Source organism: Onychostruthus taczanowskii, unplaced genomic scaffold, assembly GCF_017590055.1.
Source record: "Onychostruthus taczanowskii isolate IOZ18803 unplaced genomic scaffold, ASM1759005v1 scaffold21, whole genome shotgun sequence".
Lineage (NCBI taxonomy): Eukaryota > Metazoa > Chordata > Aves > Passeriformes > Passeridae > Onychostruthus > Onychostruthus taczanowskii.
In genome coordinates this window covers 2,539,668-2,562,632 of record NW_024499351.1, presented here as the reverse complement: position 1 = coordinate 2,562,632, position 22,965 = coordinate 2,539,668, and the positions used below count along the sequence as shown (strand labels likewise).

The following is a 22,965-nucleotide window of genomic DNA, read 5'->3' as shown; positions in this document are numbered from 1 at the left end:
TCTGAAGCTGTCTAACATCATGCGACGAACAATAACAATAAAAATACTGTCAAGGCATATTCTTCATTTTCAATGTGTTATAATTACAGCTGATTAAATGTCTTGGGATGTAATCGTGGGTTTAATTTGAAATGTGCCCCCCTACAAAAAAAAAAAAAAAAGGTCCCATGGAGGAAGGTCTGTGCCCCACTTCGCAGCGCCTGCGAGGAGAAGGGACGCGTGTGCCCTCGCCTGCGAGAGGGCGGTTTGTTTTTGTCTTTCAAGAAACCTTAAAAAACCCCAAAAAACCCAAACACATAAAAACAAAACAAACAAAACGAAACAAAACCAAAGGAAAAAAAAAAAAAAAAGAAAAAAGCGAACCCCGTTCATCCAAGTTTTGGCAGAAAAATGTCATTACTCCAGCCTCACAAAGAAGGAGCAGGGATGTTCAGCCTCCTTGGCGGTACAGCAGCCGTTCAAGAAAACAGGGGGAAAGGAGGAGAGAGGGAAAAAAAAAAAAAAAAAGAAAAAAAAAAAAGAAAAGGGGAGGAAGTCCCAGCCGGGGAGGAGAGGTCCCCTTTGGTGGCCTGCTTCTTTCAGAAAGGTCTGCACTGCCTGCCCGCAGCTCTGCCTGCACCCCTGCCCCTGCCCAGCCCGGGGGACACGCAGAGCAGGGACCCCCGGGAGTCTGCCCTGCAACACGCCCGGGACACCTCCCGCAGGGGGTGCCGGATGGCTTGGGAGAGGCTGGGAAGGTTTGCATTATTTCGCCCTTAATTAAGATATTTGTGTCATTTTCCTAGCCCCGGGAATCTCTATTTTTTTCTTCTGTAGCAAAGGAGGTGTCGCAGCCGGCACGGGCAGGCTGTGGAGCTCCTGCTCCCGGGGTGGTGCAGTTAATGGGGGTCTGCGCTGGCCTTGCTCGCAGAGGTCCAGCAGCACCTCATCCCCTCACAGATAAGCATTGCCCAGGCAATGTTTGCCAAGTTTTATTTTCCTCCTTCCTCAGTATGCTCAATTCCAGTAAGAAACTCAATAATTTGAATTGTGTATTAGGCTATAATCTGGGAGGGAGAAGGGGTAACACTATTTACAAATTTCTGTCCAATAATGCCCTACGATATTACATTTATTAAAAGGCAACAGTTCCCATCCTGACAATTTACAGTGCAAGTTCCAAGAAAGTTTCTTTATGCAGCGTAGCATTACTTTTACATTCTTTAAATATGAAGCTGATATTTAAATAGCAAATGATAGGTAACATCTCCAGAGCCAGCTGAATTTTGTATCTGCTCGGCTCTCAGTCTGGGATAGAATGGCTACAAATACTGCATGGGGACAGGAAACAAATTTTGCAAGCAGTGGAGTCACCATGACAAAAAATAATTTGTTTTTATTTTAGATTCAGATTTCATTACTGCACTCAAACTACTACAACTGGGCTTTGAGTTATTATACAATCCAAACTGTTTCAATCAGAAACTCTAAGACTCAGTGTGCAATGATTATTATTAATAATAATTAGCTCCTTGGTTTCTTGATAGAAAAAGGCTATCAACAAGCATTTGTTTAACCACAACAAAAGTATAATTAGCTTATCCCACTTAGTAAATCTGTATGCATGCCAACTCATACCAAACTGCTACTTTTACAAAAAATTGCAATAATACAGATCATTTTTCCAGTCCTTTTTGCACAAAATTTATTTACAATGTATACATAAATGCTCCATGATGGGACTATGGAAAAAAAAATGCACACATGACCGATGTCTTGCCCAGAAAGAAAGTCAACATATTAAAAATAAATCTTCAGTCCATGTTTTGAGCTGCACAAAACAGGAAGTGATGTACAAGGTGGTGGTTGTTGCATGGGGACAAGGATGCTCTGATGTGACAATTAGGCTTCAAATACACTGCCTTTCCGTTTCCATGCTTCCTCCTACCAGTCTCCTTAAGACACTGCCTGCAACAGCTGATTAATCATTGTTGATGACTTCAGTTTTTCCCATCCTTCCCGATTTACATCTGTTCAGGCCAATTCAAATATGGTGAGTAAATGAATTAGACATGCAAATTCACGCCCCAGGCTAGAAAGAGAGAGAGGGAGAGAGATGGGGAGAAAGGCAGAGAAAGGGAAGAAAGACGGACAGAGGAGGAGAGGGAGGGGGGAGAGAGAGAGTGCGCATGGCTGAAATCCTAGGATAGAAGAAAGATTCTTCTGCCTGACATAGTTATTTTAATGCTCTAAAAATCCTGCAAATAAGCCCTTTCTGTCATTTGCAGGATAAGTGTAAGGCTTCTTTTTTAATGTAAGGAGGCTTCTGGAGGAAGTGAAGAGCTATGGAAACAACACACATAGTGTGGAAAAATTTCACATTTTTTTTAAAAAATCTATAAGAAACAACGTAATATGGATAACAGTATAATAGCATTTTACAATATTTCACTCTTTGTTTTCTTAATGTCTTATATAGGTATTCAGCATGTCCCCAGAAGTTGACTTCAGTTGGTGTTTTCCTGCTTTTCAGGGTCCCTGTGAAGAATTGGAACGTCCCTTGGTCCAAAGCTGACGCCAAGAACTCCATAGTCATTGCAGAAAGACAATGTTTGAAATCTACCATCGCTGCAGACAACGTGTATTTCCCTTAAGCTACTGAGCATGAATGTCCATCACTTGTCCGCTCACTGCTGGCTCGCCGGTATGAAGCATTGTGGGGCTTGATGCTGACATGGGCATTCCAGGGTGGGGTGGTCCTCCATGCATCATCATCGCTGGGTGGTGAGGGTGTCCAGGAATGTAGGTATGCATGGGGGGGCCATGACGCAGCTGAGCAGGATGGGGGGGCATCTGGGGCGGCGTATAGCTTGGCTGTCCCATATTCATACCCATTGGACTACCCCGAGACACATAATCCCCTGGCATACTTTGCAGCCCTGCAAAGGGAGAGAAAGAGGCGGCGGTGAGTGGTGGGCACTGGCTGTGGCATCGGGCCGTGAAGCTGCTCTGCTCAGGCACGGGGAGGCCGGGCTCCAGCCCCAGGCGGGAAGCAGAGTCGCGGGCGCGCGAGCGCCGTTGGCTCTGTGGAGTTGGGAGTCAGTGTGCGGACTCACAGTGACGGCAACAGGAATGGCCCCCAGGTCAAAAAGAACCCCCGAGAACATCCTCCCCCTTCCAAAAACAGAGTTTTTGGAGATAAAACAGCTTTCTGCTTTTATGGTTAGGAATGTATGCAATGGAGATGCTCCTGATCTGGAAGCATGCCAGAGGCGGCGCCAGCCTGAAGATGGCTAATGCCACACAGAGGGCACTCAGGTGGCTCCATTCCCCATAGCCTTACTCCAGCCACCTGCCTTTGCTTTCCCACTTGTAAAAGCACACTGGGAACACAAGGCAGAGAATCTGCAGCAGCTAACCAGGGACTTGGGAGGAGCGATGGGTTAAATAGGTGTCAAGGTTTATCAACAGCTATTTATTTAGCTCTTGAGCCTGATCTCTTGGAATCTGTCCCAAATATTTGTGCCATTCAAAGAGATGCAATCCAGAAAGGACATACATCGCTGAACAAAGGCCTCATATGAAGCCGAAATTGATAGGATTACTAAGTATGATTGCTAAATCAAACTCACATTTTTAGACACATTAAAAATATATGCATAATCAATAACAGTTATCAATTATTTCTTTACCCCCCTGATCACCTCTGGCTGCAGACACCCAACTCAGTCAAACCTTTCAGTGGGTTTGGGAGAACAATAAGAAAAAAAATTGGACCTAAAACAATAAAACCTCCTGCTTTCTGTGGGCCTCTGCCTTCTGCTTGGATTGCTGTAGCTGATGGGAACTGACAGGTGTATTGTTTCGGAGAGCTATAAGCTCCATAATCATCAAGGGTGAAAGGCATACGCTATTGCTAAGTAGGTTCAATTGGCTTTAGTTCTAAGTAAGAGCGCGCTGTGAATGCGCCGAACACCTTGGAATCAGGTCTCAAGGCTCTAGCAATGAATAGCTGCTTAATCTAGCCTAAAGGAACAGTTTTGAACTAATGAAAATTGCTTATAAAATATACTGTACTCACAGCTCTTTAATCAAAAAAGATGATAATATTTTTTGTAATAACCTATTAATTTAATTGGTCACGAAGCATAAAATACATCATTTAAATTTAATTGACCCAGAAACTAAGAAACAATATTTAAATTAACTAAGCTAGAAATTTTCATGATGAGGTAATAAGGCTATTGCATTCCCAAGCTCAGAGGAATGTTTTCACAGCTAATTGTTAAAACTTAGTTTTGACTTGGGCTCAGAGAAGACTACTACGAAATACACTGGCCCTGGGTAACTTCAAACCCTATGTTAATATAGGCTAGAGGCACAACAAAGATGCTGAAATAACTCTTTTAACTCCAGAAAAAGAGCAAGAGAAACAGAATCAGGCACCATTTAAACACGGTACCAAGTGTCTTGGTGTTTCAAACCACTTTACTATTAAGAAAAAAACAAAACAAAAACCAAAAATTTGTATAATGTATTTTTCCCTAGAAAAAGACAAGAGGGGGAAAAAAAAACTGGGACAGTTTTTCTAGGCTTCCTTTGCGAGGTCTGCCACTGAAGATTGCATTAATGATCTCTATTTTTGTATACTGAATAAGTCAAATCCATTTGTCACACTGCAAGTGATGGCATACTTAATTTGGATATAGTCAATTAGCTTGGGCTAAGCTCCATAGCCTGCTGCGCACACCTCTATTTTGTATTCTCTCTTTTTCCTTTGCCACACGTAATCCCATTATGATGGACAGACAAAGAGAAATAAACTTGAAAAAAAAAAGAAAAAATCAAAGTTTCATCCATTGCTTTCCAAAAAGCAACTACGTGAAGCTGCTGGGTTTTGCTTGGTTTTTTTTTTTCCTACCCCATGAGAAGTCTCTGTTTGGCTTTTTTGGTGTCTTGCAGGTTAGCGGGAGAAATGTAACTCATGCATCAACTGCGGTTAGACAGATTTATGACACTTTGGGGACATGCTCTTTCCTCTCCCTGTGCTGCTGCAGACCGCTTACATTTTGCAAATCAGTCTGTTGCCAAGACGACGGGCTCCCCCACCTCCCTGGCTGCTCCTTGTTTTGTCATGTGCTCGGGGATGGATAATAGCATCAATGTATGGCGGCGTCGATGTACGGCAGCGTCAATGTACGGCGCGCGCGCACGCGGGGGTTTGGGAGCTTGGAAAGCTTGAGCTGAACCAGAGGGAGAGAAAACCCAAAGGAGCCCAGGCGTAGGATGGATGGATGGAAAGGAAGGAACAAGCATGAGTCTATGGGCAGGGAGAACATAGGGAAATGCAAGAAGACAAATATCCCTCGGACAAAGTGAGAACAAAGACCTCGTTTGTACTTACTTCCCCCTGGCTTTGCCATTGGTTACCTAGGTGAAGGTTACATGTAGTGCCACTGCCCCTCCATGCCCATATTCATGCCCATTCCACTCATAGGTCCTAGAGGGAGATAAAAATCCAAGAAGATGCCAGAAAATGAGCAAAGTCAACAGATAGTGCCAAAAGCCCCTTTCCAAAACACAGCACGGCAGAGGGTCCAGGACCACTCGAGCAAGGAGACGCCCGGTTTCCCTCGGTGGTGTGGAAGGCAGGCAGAAGACAGGTGAGGCAAGCAGGCAGCGGGGACGGCGGCAGAGGGCGGAGGGAGGTGTGTTTACCTGTGCTGGTGCGACCGAGGGCACCCGTGAGTGGGCAGTGCTGCCCAGGGCCTTACCTGGTGCTCGGATGCCCATGTGCTGCTGGCCGTCCATCACGAAACCTCCCATCGGCTGCCCGTCGGGGTTATAGGGTGTTCCTTGACTTACTGCAAAGGTGCAGAACATTTCTTTTTAGCAACAGCCAGTATGGTCACCTCTTCCCACGGCATTGGGACACAATCCCCCCACCCACGGGCTATTGATGCTGGCTCTTAAAAGAGGGGAAAACAGCTACTGTGTGAATTTAGCTGTTGGACTAACAGGCGTACTTGGTTTTGGCCTAATTTTCTTCTGCAAGTTTGGAAATGAAGTTAGCAAACTGAAATCTTGAGACATGAGGAGCCCCGGCTCCAGCTGCTGCCGCTGCTGACGTCAATGCAAAAACCTGTATAGGAGCCGGATTTTATGGCTGGAATAGTCACACTGAAATCTCAGTGTGTTAAATTACACCCTTGTGCCTTCAAAGGGCAGGACCTGAACACGTCCATGCCAGATATTTACATCTAATGACAAATAATCAAATGTACTTGAAGAGGAAGTGTGGCCCAAAGGCATCTTGGACAACGACGGATTTGGAGAGTTTGGCAGGGAGACTCGGAAAACAAAACCAACTGGGAATAATGGGCTGTGATAATCCTTGATGGTAAATACCCGCAGAGAGCTGTGAGACAAAACCCCAGATAGAACCAATGTGTGGAAACTTAAGGTCTTTTAAAAAAATAGAAATAAATACCCCCAAAGTAAACAGCAAATGCTCAGCAATCCCAAAAGAAGAGCCAAGGGACAAAAGAGCCCTATACAGTACCACTACCTGAACTGGAGGTTTTCAATGTACGTTAAAAGCTGGCTTCAGAAGTAAGCTGGCTTGGGTTATTAAAGCACATAAAGCTCTACCTCATTGAATGTCTTTGAACTTTACTGAGTCCCACAAGTGATTCTGACCCCTTTGCCCTTTTGACAGGTAATAAAGTTTACAGCAATTCCACACCAAGCCATGCACCGGGGAGTGGTCACAGGAGCAGAAAGAGCTGGGAAGGAAAACTCCAAACAATGACTAAAAAAATACAAGAATAATTTGGATCTTGTACAGAAAATCCGGTCATGGAACGGAACATTTTAGTTTCCCTTTTTGAATTTTTAACGGGTTTTTTTTCCAAAATTATTAGAGTCATAATGAAAGAAATTTGGTTGTTATTTTAATTGTCAGTCACTCCCAGCATTCATTTCTCATTTATTTACCAGGTACTGGACCTCCTGGTGAATGGCTAGAGGATGGTTTTAACCTGTGTGGCTTGAATACAGTTACTACTGGGGACTTGCCTGCTCGATTGGACTGGTCTATCATGGGCTGAACTATTCTTCTTCTAGCGTTAATAAACCTGCAAGAAAAAAGAGGAAAGCAAATGGTTAGGGAAGGGATGTCTTCCACCCATCCCCAAGCCCTCTCACCCTACTGTGGTGCTCTCCATCAGGCTGCATGGGGATGCAAATACTGCTAAACCTCTAACCCTGATGACCTTTGAGAGCACAACCTTGGGGTTTCCAAGCTGATTTATGTTTGCCTGCTTTTTACCACAGTCAGACACTTCCATTTCATCTTTTCATGGGGGAATTAGCCGAGTTTTCAGGAAACAATGCCAGCAACGCTCTTCTCAATACAGAATGGGGCACCAAAAAAACAAAAACGTGTGAAGCCGGCGAGATGCTCGTGAGGGCATCTGCTACCTCCCCCCTCATTAGTGTCATTTCTGCCTTATGTCCTTTGACTTCTTTTTCCAATTTTTTTCTTTATCAAAACCTGTCCCTACCTCTTGCAAACCTAATTCCCTTTTAATGCCCACTATTAAGATAATGAACTGTGATGGCAGAACCCCATCAAATGAGGGAACGTCTGGACTTTTATCACCACTAAGTCACACTGCTGGGGACTTCAGAGCCATGCATTCCTCCTAGCCATTTCTTGGTGGGCTTTTTCCCCCCTCCCTCTCTTTATGCAAAGTCTGAGAGGGTCAAGGCGAGGTCATAGCTTTACAGTAATTGAATTTATAATCCTGTTTTCTCCAGCTAGGCCTGACCATTTACAGCAAACATCTTGTTAAACTGTAATTACTGGACTACTGAAAATTCCCCCCCGAACAATGAAAAGAAGATCTTTGGAAATAACAACAAAAAAAAACTAGGTACAGTAATTTTTAAAAATAGCTATCTGCAGCCCACTCTTTGTGGTTTTGTAGCTCTTCACCTCAGTTAGTCCTGCAATGCTTGTTTGGAAATATTCAAAATAATTTGGAGCAAACCAAAAGAAGGAGACAGGTACCCTGGTCTCCTGATGCTGCTGGGAACCTGTCTGAATGAAGACCACTTGAAGAATCTCTCTTGAGGTTTCACTCAGCAGAAAATTTACTTAAAATCCATTTGGAAAAAATCTACATTGAGACTTAGTCATGGCAAAGCTGCATAATCAGACTTTGTGCTCTTTGTGAGAGAGAAAAAGAATAATACAAATATGTATGCCACAATATTTACTAGTAAAGGAAGAAGTGTGTGAACTAAATCACAGCACACTTTTAAAATGGGATAGGAAAGTCCACAAAGGAATATTTGACGCTTGTTTTCATTGCCTTTGCTTGGGGTGGCTTAGCAGGAGCTCTCCTACCACAGAGATAAAGCCACCAGGATCTTTCCATGGGAATCAGCTCTGCCCACCCATTTGCCTTCACCAGAGGGGAGAAGAATAGCAAACCACTGCCCCATGCTGTTTCTTTTGCCCTCATCAAAGGCCAGCACAGTGACTTCAGACTCCTCCTATCTCCCATTCCCCACTGACACCCATTACCCAAACTACTGCAAAAATTAATCAAGATGTTGAGACTTTATCAAACTTATCTGAGGAAATGGGCTCAAAGGCACCAAACCTTGGTGCCAGTCTGGAAACCTTACACCTGAACTAGGTCATGTTTTGTCAGCAACAGTATTGGATCAATTTTTTCTACACATTTCCAATAAACACCCCCTCTCGACTCCAGCAAACAGTGTTGCAAATCAGTTTATCATTATCTTGTACAAACCATGAAAATTAGAATCATGTGAGCAGAAGGTTAGACTAATTCTCCTTTCTCATTATAAGCACAGGTGTAGCAAAAACACCATGTGAAAAAAGCAATTAAAAAAAACGTGCTTTTTTTCCCCCATTAGCTGCCTTAGCACCATGACCAATTAGAAAATTGTTTAATATCTGTAATCTGCATTTGCAGAAAGCAATTTTCACAGTAACTCTTCGAAGCAAAACAACACCACAAAACCCTAGTGCCTCAGCCGTTTCTTTTTGTGAGTCTGGCAAGGCTCTTGCTGTGTTTACTCCATCCTTCTCCTACCCCACTGCTAGGACCTGCTAGCACAGCAGGAGGAGAGAGGTAGCTGTGAGAGTGACTGGTCACTGAAAAAACTTTTACCCCAAATAAATGCTGAGCAACATTAGGCATGTACAACCTCAACTTCACGACTTTTTCTTCCTTCTCCTCCAAACTACAAGCACTTTTAAGATGGAGGGGTGCCTCAAAATAATAAACTATACTATATATAGTATTGTTCATATCCTAATATACTAGAATAAACTATATATCTAAGGTTTACCCATAATTACCCACAAGATGTGCCTATGGTAAAACATAATCTCACCTGTTTGCCCCACGCTATGGTTTGGGATCTCTGCTTTAAGAACATTTTACACACAGGTACTTAACAGTTATCTTCTTCCCACGCATTCGTGTAAGTATTTTCTATAAGTAGCAATTCTGCCAAACAGCTCAGTGTTTGGATGTCTTTGGGGGGAATTCAGACACAAGAACATTTTCCTTCTGGGCAAAGTAATAAAATGACATTCTTGCTCCTCCCACTAGAAGTCAAACGGAGGTCAGCTCCCCATCCTTGTATCTGTTTAAATAAACTGGTCCAGCTGTTTGTTTCCAGGATGCCCTTTAACCTTCTGTCCCATCCTCCCTGCCTTTGTAACACAACGCTTTACTTTGCATTATAGTAGACTCCAAACCACTGAGCATTTAAAAAAAAAAGAAAAAAAAAGAAGAAAGTATTCACTTTCAAGTTTCTTCCTGCATCCCAAACCTAGAATTTGTAAGAACCTATCAGATTAAAACAATTAGCGTAGCTTGCCTTGAGAGAGCACAATACAGGCTGTGATGTTTATAAATCACATTTGAGAACTTCTTGCAAGCGAAACTGCAAATTAGCTGTTGCTGCAGAAATATACGGGCATGTGGTTAATTTCTTCATACTCTCAGTTTTTTTTCTTTGAGAGAAGGGCCAGGATCTTTTGATCACTCTTTGAATTTCCAAAGTGCCAGGCTGATTTGAACATCAGCAAAAACAATGGAACAGAAAAGCTAAAAGGAATAATCTCCCTTCACCTTTTCCCAAATGTTCATAGTAACCTATCTTAAGAGAAAGAAACTCTAAATCACTCTAATCTTTAAAACTTGAGAGAAATCAGGACCTAAAAAAGGTAGTTGCATACTACTACTGAAATGGAGTATTATCAAAATACAATTTAGCATAAAACTTAAGACAGATGTATAGCCTTACTCATGTGAGTAAAGAGCCAATCAGGCTCAAAGGCTTGCAGGAAGGATTTTTCCCTACACCAGCGCTCTGTGTTGTGGTATCTTTGCTCTGATGAGGAAGGGGATCTTTTGGTTTGAGTTTTTTGCCTCAAAAGAGTTGGACCAATAGTGGCACAACAACATAATATCCCTCAGTGTACAAGCTGCACCCAGCAAAGTGATGCCTTGGGCTGCCTTTTTTTTAAACTTCCTCCTTTTTTGGGGGGGGGGGGGATTTTTTCTTTTGTTATTTTGTTTTGTTTTGTAAAGGGAAGGATCTGGCATGGAGAAAACATTTGAACAGTTGGGCAAACACAGAAGTTTGAAGCATTTCCTAATTTTTTCAAGTTAACTTTTCCTTGCTCTTTTCAGACACATGGGATTGCACTTTCTGCCATGTCCCAAAAAGCAAGAAAAACCCAGCAACTCCACCTGCATAACCCTAAAGGGGAGGAGGAAACCCTCTTTTCTCCCATTTGCATTTTACTAGGATGTTTTCTCTTAGGCTTCTCGCCTGGGGTCTGTCTGCAGAGGTCACGGGCAGACTCCCTGGTTGGTGCATCGCCGGTCCCACGGGTGAGCTCCAGCCCCAGCCCCGGGGATGCAGCAATCTGCCTCTGCACTCTGACCTTCAGCTTGGCCGCCCTCGCTGCCACGCACAAGTTTTGTTTCTTCTCAGCAAGAGGCTGCATGGCTGGTGATGACAAAAGACTTATTTTAGTTGGAAATTGGCTACAATAATAGCAGCCAGAGAGCAAGGATTTTCAGAGGGTCACCAAACCCTCCGAAAGGCACAGCTCGCTAGGGCTCAGGTTACAGCCCAAGTGACATTTTCCGCACAGATCTGTTCTTTCTCCCTTCCCCTTGTATTTCACTTCTGTTGAGTGAATAAAACAAGACCTTCCTCTGCTGTCACAAATTTCCAAAGTCACCTTTGCTCAAGAATCGGCAGAGCGATTGTAGGGACTTCCAATTTGCAGTCTTTGAATGAAATTTTCCAGGACCAGCTGTCTGAAAGGAGATGCTGAGACTTCGCGGTCTATTGAATTTTTCTCTGTCCCCAGCCCTCCGAAATGAGGAGAGTTTCACACCATTACTGACTTCTGCTACTTGGAGTCACAGGCTGCTCCCTCTCAATATTGTCCCAAAGCGCTGCATGCCAGAAGTCTGTGTTTCACTAGCAGAGCCAAGAAATTCCCGAAAATCTCTCTGCCTCATTTTCTCCTTGAGCTCCTTCTAGCAAACCAGGCGTAAGAAGAATGAGAAAGCCCACATTACCTACAAACCCCAGTGCTAAAATCTCTCATGCCCCTCTGAAGAAAAACAGTATCCCTCCTGACAACAAACAAATCATCATTTTTATAACAGATGCCAAAGTAAACATAGCACTGCAAACTGGCAAATAATTCACTTGTAAAACCAGTTGCACTCTTTTCTGCATAGTGGGATTCTTCATTTATACAGCAGCAAAACAACATTCTCTATTCAGCACTTAATTCCTCAACGCTTAACAGGTTTATCTCTAATAAAACCAATTTAAATGGAAAGTGTGCTATAAACCAAGATTATTACACTTCAGTAACTGCTTTATTCCTTATTTTAACATATTTTCATTTTTTTCTCTGTGTTTGTTTTCTAGAGATTTTTAAAAGAGTCAAAGAAAAGAAAAAAACCCATACCAACACCAAAATTATTTCACCAAATACTTTCAAATGTTTTTTAAAAACAGCCTTGAAAATAGCAAGCTGCCTCTGTAATTATGAACAGAAAAAATAACTGCAGACTTTCGAATGGTAACCACATCTCCCCATCCCTAAAATGAGAAATAAATGTTAAAAGAGTGCTTACTGTTGTTATTAGAAAGTTCTGATCCTGAAGTCAGTTAGTGAGCTTAATGACCCGTAACTACCAGTCATTAGCAATCCATGCTCTCTGTACTCCCTTTATTTGTAAAGAAAAAAAAAAATTCAAGACACTCAAGAAACTTTGTTCAATTTAAAGTCAAACCTTATGAAATCATGTTTGGCAACTTTTCTTGGTTTCTCTTCCTCCTCCTCACCAAAGACAGTTCAGGACTGCAATACATCATTTACAACACTAAATGGAGGTAGGGAGGGAAGAGAGTACAAGGGCTGCTCACCGCCCACTCCAGACACGTAATATTGGAATACACTCCAAAGGCAGAGAGCCCATCCATCAGGAGCATCAGAAAGGTCTCCTGAAAGCTCTCCTCTTCCTCCCTCCTCTGCTGGCACAGCACCAGTGCCAGGGACTGTATATAGGGCTGAGGGGTGTCGCAAGACAATATTGGAGAGTGAATTAAATAAAATACTATGCAGAAACTAGTGATGAAAAACCACTAATTAGCTGACAAATTTGATGTAAAGCACTAATGAAAGCCATGTGTGGTTCTGCAATTTAGTTTTAAAAATAGCTTCTGACTTCAAGCATTACTATGTGACCCCACCAATGGATTCATGTTGTGCATTCAGAAAAGTTGCTCTCAAACAGGAGAGTGCTATCGAATCTCTCTCCAAACCAAGTCTGCTAATGCAGGGAGCATATCAAGGGCAAAAATAGAAAGCAGAGAGATGAGATCAGGTATGTGCTCCTTGTAAGAGAGCTGGCTATGCCCTACATTTTGGCTGGCCCAGCACGCACCAGCTCTACCTTTGGCCACCTCCCCTTCTCCCCAGCCCTTAAGCTTGGGAGCTTGGCAACTGTTCCAGTGCCTCACCAACCTCACAGGGAAGAATTTCTCCTTAATTTCTAAAGTAACCGCAGCCTGTTTCGATTTAAAGCCACCCCCCTTGTCCAATCAGTACCAGTGCCATGGGACAAAACGCAGACATGGTGATGCCTTGGGGTAGCAGTGAGCCTGGTGGTGGCCTGTCCTCTGGACACAGAAGGGATGGTTGGTGGCTTTCTATTGAGGTGGGACCCTTGAGCTCCTGCCCCTGCTTCTGCCTTGGCCCAAAAGCTCCCTTAGCTCCATCTCTCTGCAGGGCTGCTTGAGGAGTCTTTCTAGGAGAGAGCTGGGCAGCAAACAATTTCAGTTTGGAAAATTTGGCCTGTTCTCCAGCAGGATGGAGGTAAGGCCTATTTCTATTTATTTGGCTAGTTCTGAATGAAAATTTTGGAAGGGTCTTGCTAAGGAGGAGGGAAGAGCCACTGTGCCTGGGGAAGGGATCCCTGGATATATGCCTTCCTGCTCTGCCCATCTCCTGTGCTCTTCTACATCACAGGTGAGCTTCTGTTGGCCTTTCTGGTATGCTCTCCTCCTTCTCCTCCTCCCCTCCCATCCATATATTCCTCTCAAAAAGCTTAGCCAACATGGAACATTTCCAGTGAAAATCCAGATCCAGTATCCAGGCATCTCTGCGACGATGCCAGGGAGTCAGAGCAGTGTTGCAGGTCTTGGCTGCACTGGGGAGAACTCTCAGCAACCTCATTCCCTGACACCACAATTCCCTCAGGGTGCAAAGCAGATGTAAACTCGCCCTCAGCAGCCAGATGATGTAAGGGGAAATCTTTACATGGCAAAGCGCCAGTGGAGCTGACCTCCCGTCTCTTCCCTGCTCCTAAATCCCAGCGCAGCTGTACTTTGCTGATCTCCATGTGCCACAATTAGCCTTTAAGGAATATGGCAAGGATTCTTGTAGCAGAGCAGCACTAAGGCTGCTCTAACTCCTGCCTGGGACAGCACTGGCCCCCAAAAAGCACTGTGGTTGTGTAGACAACATGCTGGCAGACAAAATCTTGCTTCCCACAAAAACACTTGTAACAGAGGGTGTGCAGGCTCTCTGAAAGCTTTGAGAGCAGCCCAGGCTGAGATGCACATCTCCCAGCTCGGTGTTTTTGCAGAGAAGGGTTTGAACATCAACTTCCCACCTGATCCTTCAGGAGAGCTTCTCTGGACTCTATAACTTGGGTCCTGATCTGGTGCATGCCAGCAGTGCAACCCAGCAGCTTTTCTTCAGCAGACCACATCAAACCAGCAAACCAAGCCCCATCTGATGGCAGGGATTAAGCTGGGAATGGGTGAGAGCTCACAGTAAAATACTGGTTATTTCTTTGAAAATACTCCTCCCTATTTCAGCAGTTTAATGTCCTCTACCTACTCAGCATAACCTCTGTTTTAGTGGAATGTAGAGCTTGTGAGAAGTGCCTGCATGATCTCTGAGCTTTCTCATGCCATACAAGTGTTCTAAACACAGGGGGTCCTCCTTGAGGTCCAAGGTTTTTCCATACATCAGATTGTGAGCCTTTTCCAAACAGCTTTTCCCTGTTCCCTCCTTCCCCACCCCACATACAGCATGGGAGTTGGAAGCTGTGCCTTGTCCTCCAGCCCGAGCAAAAGAAGAGAGGCTGCTCCCACATCTGGCTGCTGGTTTAAACATGTTTCCACTCACTAAAGGGTGTGAGAAAGGACTTGTCTATGCTCCTGGATTAATCCCTTCACCATCCTCATCCCCAAAAGGCAATGAAAGAGTATGGAGTAACTCCACACCCAGTCACCCTACACCAGCTCCTGCAGGAAAAGGAGAAGCAAAACCCAGGGTGGTCAAATCCAAACTCTTGACAAGTGTCTTTGGGAGAAAACACTCTCAGGGCCCCCAGAGAGACATATTTGGGGCCAGTGTTTTGCACATGAAATAGGCTTTGACATCATTCTGGTCTATACCCCAATACACTGGTTTGGGGTGTTGAGGGAAGCTTTATTCCTGTGGTTGTGTCTTCCCTGCCACAATCAAGACAACAAATACAGGCACACTGATGTATTCTGTGTGATGTGGGCACCTGAAAAACTGGTTTGAATTCTTTTTTCCTTTTTTTTTCTCTCCCCAGAAACCACAAAAGATACAGCTCTGAGTCACAGCCAACCTGAAAAACAACCCCACACTTCTGAGCAAACTCTCTGTGCCCCAAGACATCCCACTTCAAAACATTGTTTTCTAACCACTACTAATAGCCCACTTTGTAATCTACTTTATCTAAACATAATTTCCCATTAAGTGAAGTGATTCATTTTGCTTCTAATCCTACTACTGACAGCATTATATTCAGGGCAGAAGAAAAGACACCCTCGGAAAACAACACCAGCAAAACACACACAGGGAAGTCAGAGGAATGTCGAAGATTAAAAGAATTTGTGAGACAGGGGACAGACAAAGCTTAGGGATAAGCCCCCAGATGGTAAAAACCACCTTTATAACCCAGGTGGGAAGTCAGACATCTCTGGAATAAATCTGAATTCAAAAGGAGCTATTGGTATTGAGCTTTATCCCTAGCCAAAAAAGACACAAGGACTACAATGCCTGGGCAAGGGGAAAAAAAATAACCCATGAAACTGTTACATGACCTAGATTTCATTGAACAACTGTGGAAGCAATATTTTTTCAGCATCTGCTGCCATTTCTTTTATTTTTGAAAAGTCAAAGAAAAGGCAGAATCCTGGCTGGTGCTAAGGCTGGTGTAGCCAGCCACGTGTCACTTACACCAAAATCATTCCAGGGTAGGTAGGGCAAAACACACACCCTCAAATCACATCCTCACCCTGCCCCTCTGGCTGTGTCTCATTTTTGATAAGAGAAAATTGATTTGACCAATAAAAAGGCAACATTTGCCCCATTTTTACTCTTTCAGGCTGAGCTTTGAACCAGGCAGTTTGTTTCACGCAGGTGCAGCCTGGAGCAAGCGTCTGATTTAAGTGTGAGAGGGTCTCTGAGGGCACCTTTCTCCACGTGCTGGTGTTTCAGTTCGTGATGGTTAATCACTCTACACCAGTCTCAGCAACTGTTGACACAAAATAGGTGGAGATCAGGTCTGTGCAAGCACAAAATACCAGAAAGGCACACTATATGTAAACACTCTTCAGATAGCTATGACAAAAATAGACCAAAGCCTGACTTGCAAAGCAATGACAAGCCACTACTCTCCCCGTCTTTCTTTTTTTTTTTTTTTTTTTTTTTCATATATTGAGGGCATGTAATTTTTTAGATATATATCGAAGATATTCCTTGCACTAAAAAGAAAGCAAGACCTGAGAACTGTATTCACAAAGACAGTGCAATGCACTCCCCTTGCTTCCAATGCAGCATTTCCACAACACAATAGAGTCCTGAATGGGCACTTTTTAAAAGCGAAACTCTTGTTTTGAGCCTGGTGCACACCTGAATCTCAGTATTTTTAAATAAGAAGAAGCAAGCAAAGCATTCTGACCCCTACTCTGATCCTGCAGAGCAAAGCTAGAGCAGGAGAGGAGAAATGAACAAGTCAAAAATGTTTGCACAAGTGCCATTTCATCTTATTTCCCTGGCACCTGACATCACATTTGTTACAAAACATTAATGCACCAACTAAAAAAAAGTTTATTGAGTACAAGACCACCCCAGAAGAGAGAAAAGAGGTTTTTTCTTGCCTGGATATTAACTTTTTGCTAGCCAGGATATTGGCAGGTAAACTCTGTTTGCACTGTCTGATGTTCTGCAGTGGGAACCAATGTTACTTCCTCTCAAAAAAGTATCTATGTGACTAAAATAATACCAGGTTTTGATGTGTCACTAATTGGTCTGTTAGCTTGGGCCAAATGATTTCACATTTGTTTTTGAAATAAGTAGTGTTTCCTTTGCTGGCTTTTCCCAGTCTGAATCCAGGAGCTGTCAGAGCAATGGTTAAAAACATCTTTCCTTGGGGCTCCTGAATGGGATGACCCCTGTTTTGGGGCAGTTTGGCGGGTGTGGAGACTGACAAGTCTGGACTGAACAAGAAATCCAGGGTCTATTAGGTCTTCATCTTCTCCTCTGCCTGAAGTCCTGGAGGCCAAGGGGAGCATTTCCCCAAGAAAACTCCTTACTCGCCTCCTCTGAGCACCTGATCCCTTTGGAAAACACCCATGGCAAAACTGAACCACTACATCTTAAATTGACTCACCAAACCCAAACCCCACATGTTTGAACCACTGTGCTGTACTTTAAAATGGCTTTACTGAACTAAAAAAGGAAATTCCAGCCTAAAATCCAGTGATCCGACAGTACCTGATGGCTTTACATTCACAGCTCTTCCCCCTGTAAGCTGTTTGCTCAGCTTTTCTAATAATACCTTGACTGCCTGGCAGCTCTCCAGGGCTGTCTAAGGCAATATGCAAGCTAAACATTATTTTTTCATCTGATTTCAATATTTTCTTATGAGTAACTATACAGGATTTTACCTAGTGAGTATTCCTGATTGCTGTAATTTAAGAACAGAGAAATAGACTACAGATGTAATATTATTATTACAATTGGCATTCAAGGTGAAAGGCATAACAATTAGCTAAGACTTAGTGAAAACATAAATGCAAAAATCTGCTTGAAAAATCCGGCACATGGTACATTTAGAACAGCTAATTTACCTCACACATTCTGAACTGCTCAAACGATGTAACAATTCACCCAGCAAGATACTTTTAAAAATAGTTTTCTTGGTGTTTTAAGGGGGTTTTCTTGGAGTGAGATGATTTTCATACTGCAAACACCTACCGTCTTATTCTCTGGAATATAAAACAATATTTATTTGTCAAACCCAAAATATATATTCTTTCTTATTCCTATTTTTTTTCTTGCTTTCACATGTATTCCCATTAACAAAACTGTTTAAATAACAACTGTATACATATTCTAGAATAACATAGAGGAGAAAAGTAAATTTTCTCCAAAATCTGATGGTTAAGATCGTATTGCTGAAGTTGAGAGGATAATTTGTGAATGTTTTAACATTTACAAGTAAATAAGTACTTGTATTTACTATATCTGATTACTGAGAAAAGTATTTGTTATGTTCTTACACAGATTGAAATTGCATCTTGACCTTTTCTCATTTAATCTGTTTACTGCAACAAAAGCAGTAATAGATACATCTGAAAATAAGCAGATATTTTATTCTCCAAGGACTAAAAATCCCTGCGTGCGATGTGCTTGGAGAACCAAGTATCTTCCCCATTTATTGTAGTCTACAATTTGGTGGGCAACAGGGGTGAAAATCTAACCCTGCATATAGGACCAGCACCTGCTTTTGCTATGCCCCCTCCCTGCTGGCCTCCTCCCCCACTTACACCCTAAAAATAGTGCTTAAGTGGGACTAAAGTGGTGCACTGGTCATGTGCTGGCCTTTTGCTCGGGGTGAATATCACCCTCAGTGAAGGAATTGAGTAAAGATGATGTCTATGCTAAATGCTCAGCCCCAGGAAGGAGCTGTTCTGTCCCCTCCAGGGGTCTGGAATGGGGCTAAACAGAAGGGAAACATCAGACAATATGAGTTGGATTTGGGGCTATCTGAGTGTGCTTCAGATGCACCAAACCCTTGGCATGCTATGATATAAAAATCACAGAGGGAAAAGAGGGGCCTGGGACTGTTTCCCAAAAGGTGGAGAGCTGTGTGGCCATTCCTCTTTCCCCTGCCCCACTGTGGAGGGGCAGGCAGGGGCTTTCTGCATCTGCCCCATCTGCATCGGGTCCCATCTGCACCTCTCCATCTGCATCTCCCAGTCTGCATTCCCCCATCTGCTCCATCCTTAACCCCACCATCTGCAAGCCAGGAGGAGCAGATGGAAAGGACACCCTTCCCAGTGGTGCTCCCCATTCATGGCTGGGTTCTAGGGAGCTCTCCCCCCGTGAGAAGTGCGGAATCCTCCTGTCCCCACCATGCCACCCTGCCTGCCCACGCCATGGCAAAGCACTTCCTCCCCTGCCCCATGCAACTGCTGCAGCAAAGCTCTACCACTAGTCTTACCCAGGAGCAAAGAAATGGAGGCAGAAGGAAATTTCCTGCTGGAGGAGAGTTGAGAGAGTAATAAATTATTTCTGTGTGTCTATGCTCTGAGCTGGCTCTGCTACATACAGTAAGGTGGTCAGCTGTCCCTATCCCAAATCCATCTCTGATTTTCCACACTTATCTTTGGGCTGGTCTTGGAGCCTTTTTTAAATATCTTTCTTACAGGGTTTGAGGTGGTGGACACCTGAATCTCAGTATTTTTAAATAAAAAGAAGCAAGCAAACATTCTGACCCCTCCCTACCCTGATCCTGCAGAGCAAAGCTAGAGCAGGAGAGGAGAAAAGAGCAAGTGGAAAATGTTTGCACATTTTTGAAAGACATTTTTGAAATGTCTTTCTTACAGGGTTTCAGTAAAATCCACTTCATCTCACTCCAAGAATAAGATTAGGGAAATTTTTTGATCACATTATTTGGTCATTTTTTTCTGATATGTTTGGTTGGGGTTTGTTCTGAGGTTTTTTGCAAGCCTAGGAAATTATATACAAAAATGACATTTAAAGAAGCCAAGAATACAAAATCAAGAACTCAAGAGTTAGAACACCATATGACTAGGGTTGCTTGCACCCTAGGCTTTAATGTACTTCATTACAGTTCAGCTACCAGCTCATGCTACCATTTTTGATAGGGCTCAATGCCTCAAGCATTCCAATGACAATTACGTCTGTTACAAGAACAGGCCAGGGCATTATAAAATAAAATAAAAAAAAATCAATCTATCTCTACAGGTAATAAACTTTGACAAAGTTGAATGACTCAGGCAGGAAGAAAAGCAAGCCTGTCCTGGTTCATATAGCCAAATACTGCACTGGAGAAGAGGGTTCAGCTCTGCTGCTTCCTTGGACTGATTGAGAGCTACTGAGTGAATCAATCACTGAACATGAAACTTTCACCATACGTTACTGATTTTTCACTTCTCCACACCCAACAGTGGACATTGGCAATGTAAGACACCAAGGCACTCAAAACTTGGAGTTTCCATGAAACATGAAGTTTCAATGATTGTTGGACCCTAAATGAGAAAAAGTTGCTCTAATTGTGAGTCACCTCACAGTCCCAGACCAACCCAAAACTTGTGACTGTGCTGGACCTGGACCTCAATGAGCCTCACTTCTTCCCCTGTGAACCAGGACAACATTTTTCTTTCTCTTTGCAGGGTAACTTAAAAATACCATGCAGACCCACAACCTTGTATGCATATATAGGCACGTGGAGGTCAGGGAAGGACTCGGGTATTACAGCAGTAAGTGAGTGCCACAGGAAAACCCAGCAGTAATTATTAATTCCATCTTCAAGCACGGTTTGAATACAGCTCAACAAATGAAGCACGGAAGAATGAGGGCAAGATAAAATATTGACTAGCTGCTCCAGCATTGTCTGGGCTGTGCCCTAGATAGCACAAGGGTACTTGGAAAAAGCAGAATGGGAACACCTAATAAAGGCTGGAGCTTTAAGGATTTGAATTCTCAATTTTTATTTTTTTTTATCATTTTAATGCAGCTGGATGCAATACTATTTAGAGAGACAATCATACAAAGACATGCACGTATAGGGAAATTATATAGGCACATTTTTCTGCAAGTATACAAACATCCTATCTGTGTGCACCAAGACTTTTCTAAAACATAAACAAGCATGTGACACCTAATGAAGCCCTTGATTAGAATTGCTCTCTCTTCTTCATAGACTACCGCCAGTAATTATTTACCATTAGCTCTTAATGGGAAGAGATTCAGCAGGGATGTAGTAAACAAGAAAACCGTATAGATTGTTCAGTATAGCCTGACTGGCTCTCAGCTGAGGTAAGAAGTGATAGGATCCTACCTGGATGTTTCAATTCATTGTTTTTATCACCTGGGAAAAGCACCTTATTAACCTGTACCTGTTCAGGTCTCCACCAGGTCCATATAGGCATCATATAAGTGCCCCTTCTTGCTCATGTTACTGTGCTTGGAACCCTGAACTGCCATGGGGTTAAACAACTGATATGACAGAGATCTGAATGGCTCATTTAGACTAACGACATTTGAACCCTGCTATCTTCTACCTTCCACAGATTTATTTTTATTTTGCAGCAGGGTAACGGCTCCCTCTTCACACGACAGAAACATCTGACTGAGGCAAAAAGATGGTCCTAGAAGGTGATTCATAAGTGAAGTCATCATGTGGGGAAAAAAGAAGCAAAAAATCCTCTGTGTGGATTATTTCATTACTTTAAAAATAAAATAAAATAACCCAATGAAAAGGGTCATAGTAAAAGGACTGTGGTATTTTTAAAGACATGTGCCCTTTCATGGATATATTTTCTGGCACATCTCACATCATCACCCCATTCCTGTGACTCCTCCACCATCAACAGGGGTTATGTTTATCAGCCTAGGGAGCCCCAGCACCAGGGCAGTCCATATGTGAAAATCAACATTTTTTTTCCGTTACAGCAAAAAACTAAAATATGCAACCAGCACATACCGAAAAGGCATTCAAAATATGACAAAAAAAAATTTGTTTAAATGCTTTCAGTCTGCAGAAAACAAATGCCCTCTTCACTGACTGGTCTGTGGCAAACTTCTAATTCCAGCCAGAAAATCCAGCACTCCCAGTCTGGGCTAACGACCATGCTACCAGACATGAGTTTATGTTTTTCATGCACATTTCATGTATTCCCACATGCTGTGTTGCTGCCAATAATTTATGACTGATCTGCACCCAGCCTGCCCTTCAGCATTTTATTTAATCTCTGCAACAGTGATTTACAATGACTCATCATTAATACAAAAATGTACATGTGTGTTAACAAGTTTGGAAGAATCTAAGGAGGAAGGCAAATTTTTTTTGTGAGTTCTGGCTGAATGACTTATGAGCCTGCTTAAGAAAGGCAAAACTAACCAGAAATTATATGTTAGCTCTTCCCTGCAGCAAAACATTTAGGTAGGAAGAGTTTCTTGTGCACATTGCTTTAGAAGAAAAGGGATCGAGCAAAACGATTGAGAAGGTTGCTCCATAGCCCCCAGGATTTGGGAGGGGATGAGTAGCTCTCTGCTCACCTCATGGCTGGGTATTCCCCGAGCAACCTGCACACTCAGCAACAGCTTCACAGTCTCCTTGTTCCCTAGCATCCATTACAAAAAGCAGGGGCTGCATTGCCATATTTTGGCATCTCTGCCCACCACCTGCGATTTAAGAAAGCCCCACTGCCTCTATAGTGTTAAATTGTTGTGCCTCAGGGGAAAGAAGGAGAATTATTTCAATAATTTATACAATTGTAACAAACACCACAGCAGAATTACTGAACTGGCTCAAGTAGAGGAAGTCTGCCCTGTATCCACAAGACTTCAGTTATAATGTATTTCGTCCTTTTTTTTTTTTTTCTTTGCACATAAGGAACTTATAAGAACACATCTGACACAAAGCCAAAGAAAAACCTCCTCATATTTGAGGAGAGACAGGTACTGAAAAACACCCTGGAAAGAAAACCTACTGAAGGTCACTCTGGAGAAATTCCACCACTTTCAGTTGAATCCATCCTATGTTCATCATCTTGAAAAACGTCTTGTGACGGACCATCCCAAACTGACACATTTGTCCATGCTGAATCCTGCACTCCCAGACCCTGCAGCAGCAACACACCCATTCTCCACCCCATCGTTAAACCAGACCCTGATGAGTACCCACAGCTCCTCAGTGGGCCAAAACACCCACTGCTAAACTGAAGGACAACCATACAAATGAGGGTAACACCTGGATGAAGGCTGGAGAATGTAAAGTTGAAGTAAACACTAATTTTTTCTGTCTGAGCCAAAATACT

General features: G+C 43.0%; 1 protein-coding gene and 1 long non-coding RNA gene across 7 annotated transcripts in view; one reads left to right on the top strand and one right to left on the bottom strand.

The window, feature by feature from the left end:
* Positions 1–1,349: 1,349 nt before the first annotated feature.
* The window catches only part of MEIS1 (Meis homeobox 1), a 107,945-nt gene continuing 86,329 nt past the window's right edge, over positions 1,350–22,965 (bottom strand). For 3 of the 6 annotated variants that reach the window (XM_041404250.1, XM_041404251.1, XM_041404249.1), the window contains 3 exons: positions 7,057–7,115; positions 5,754–5,843; positions 1,350–2,918 (listed from right to left, as the gene is read on the bottom strand). In XM_041404250.1, the coding sequence (XP_041260184.1) occupies positions 2,635–2,918; positions 5,754–5,843; positions 7,057–7,115 (433 nt within the window). In that variant the 3' untranslated portion in view covers positions 1,350–2,634. Of the gene's footprint in view, positions 2,919–5,045; positions 5,223–5,383; positions 5,480–5,753; positions 5,844–7,056; positions 7,116–22,965 lie in introns of all 6 variants that reach the window. The other 3 variants (XM_041404253.1, XM_041404252.1, XR_005952634.1) reach the window with 2 other exon arrangements.
* On the top strand, positions 12,868–21,319 carry LOC121335783. Its single transcript, XR_005952635.1, has 3 exons — positions 12,868–12,953; positions 13,358–13,444; positions 21,236–21,319. It is a non-coding gene; the product is annotated as an uncharacterized LOC121335783 (long non-coding RNA).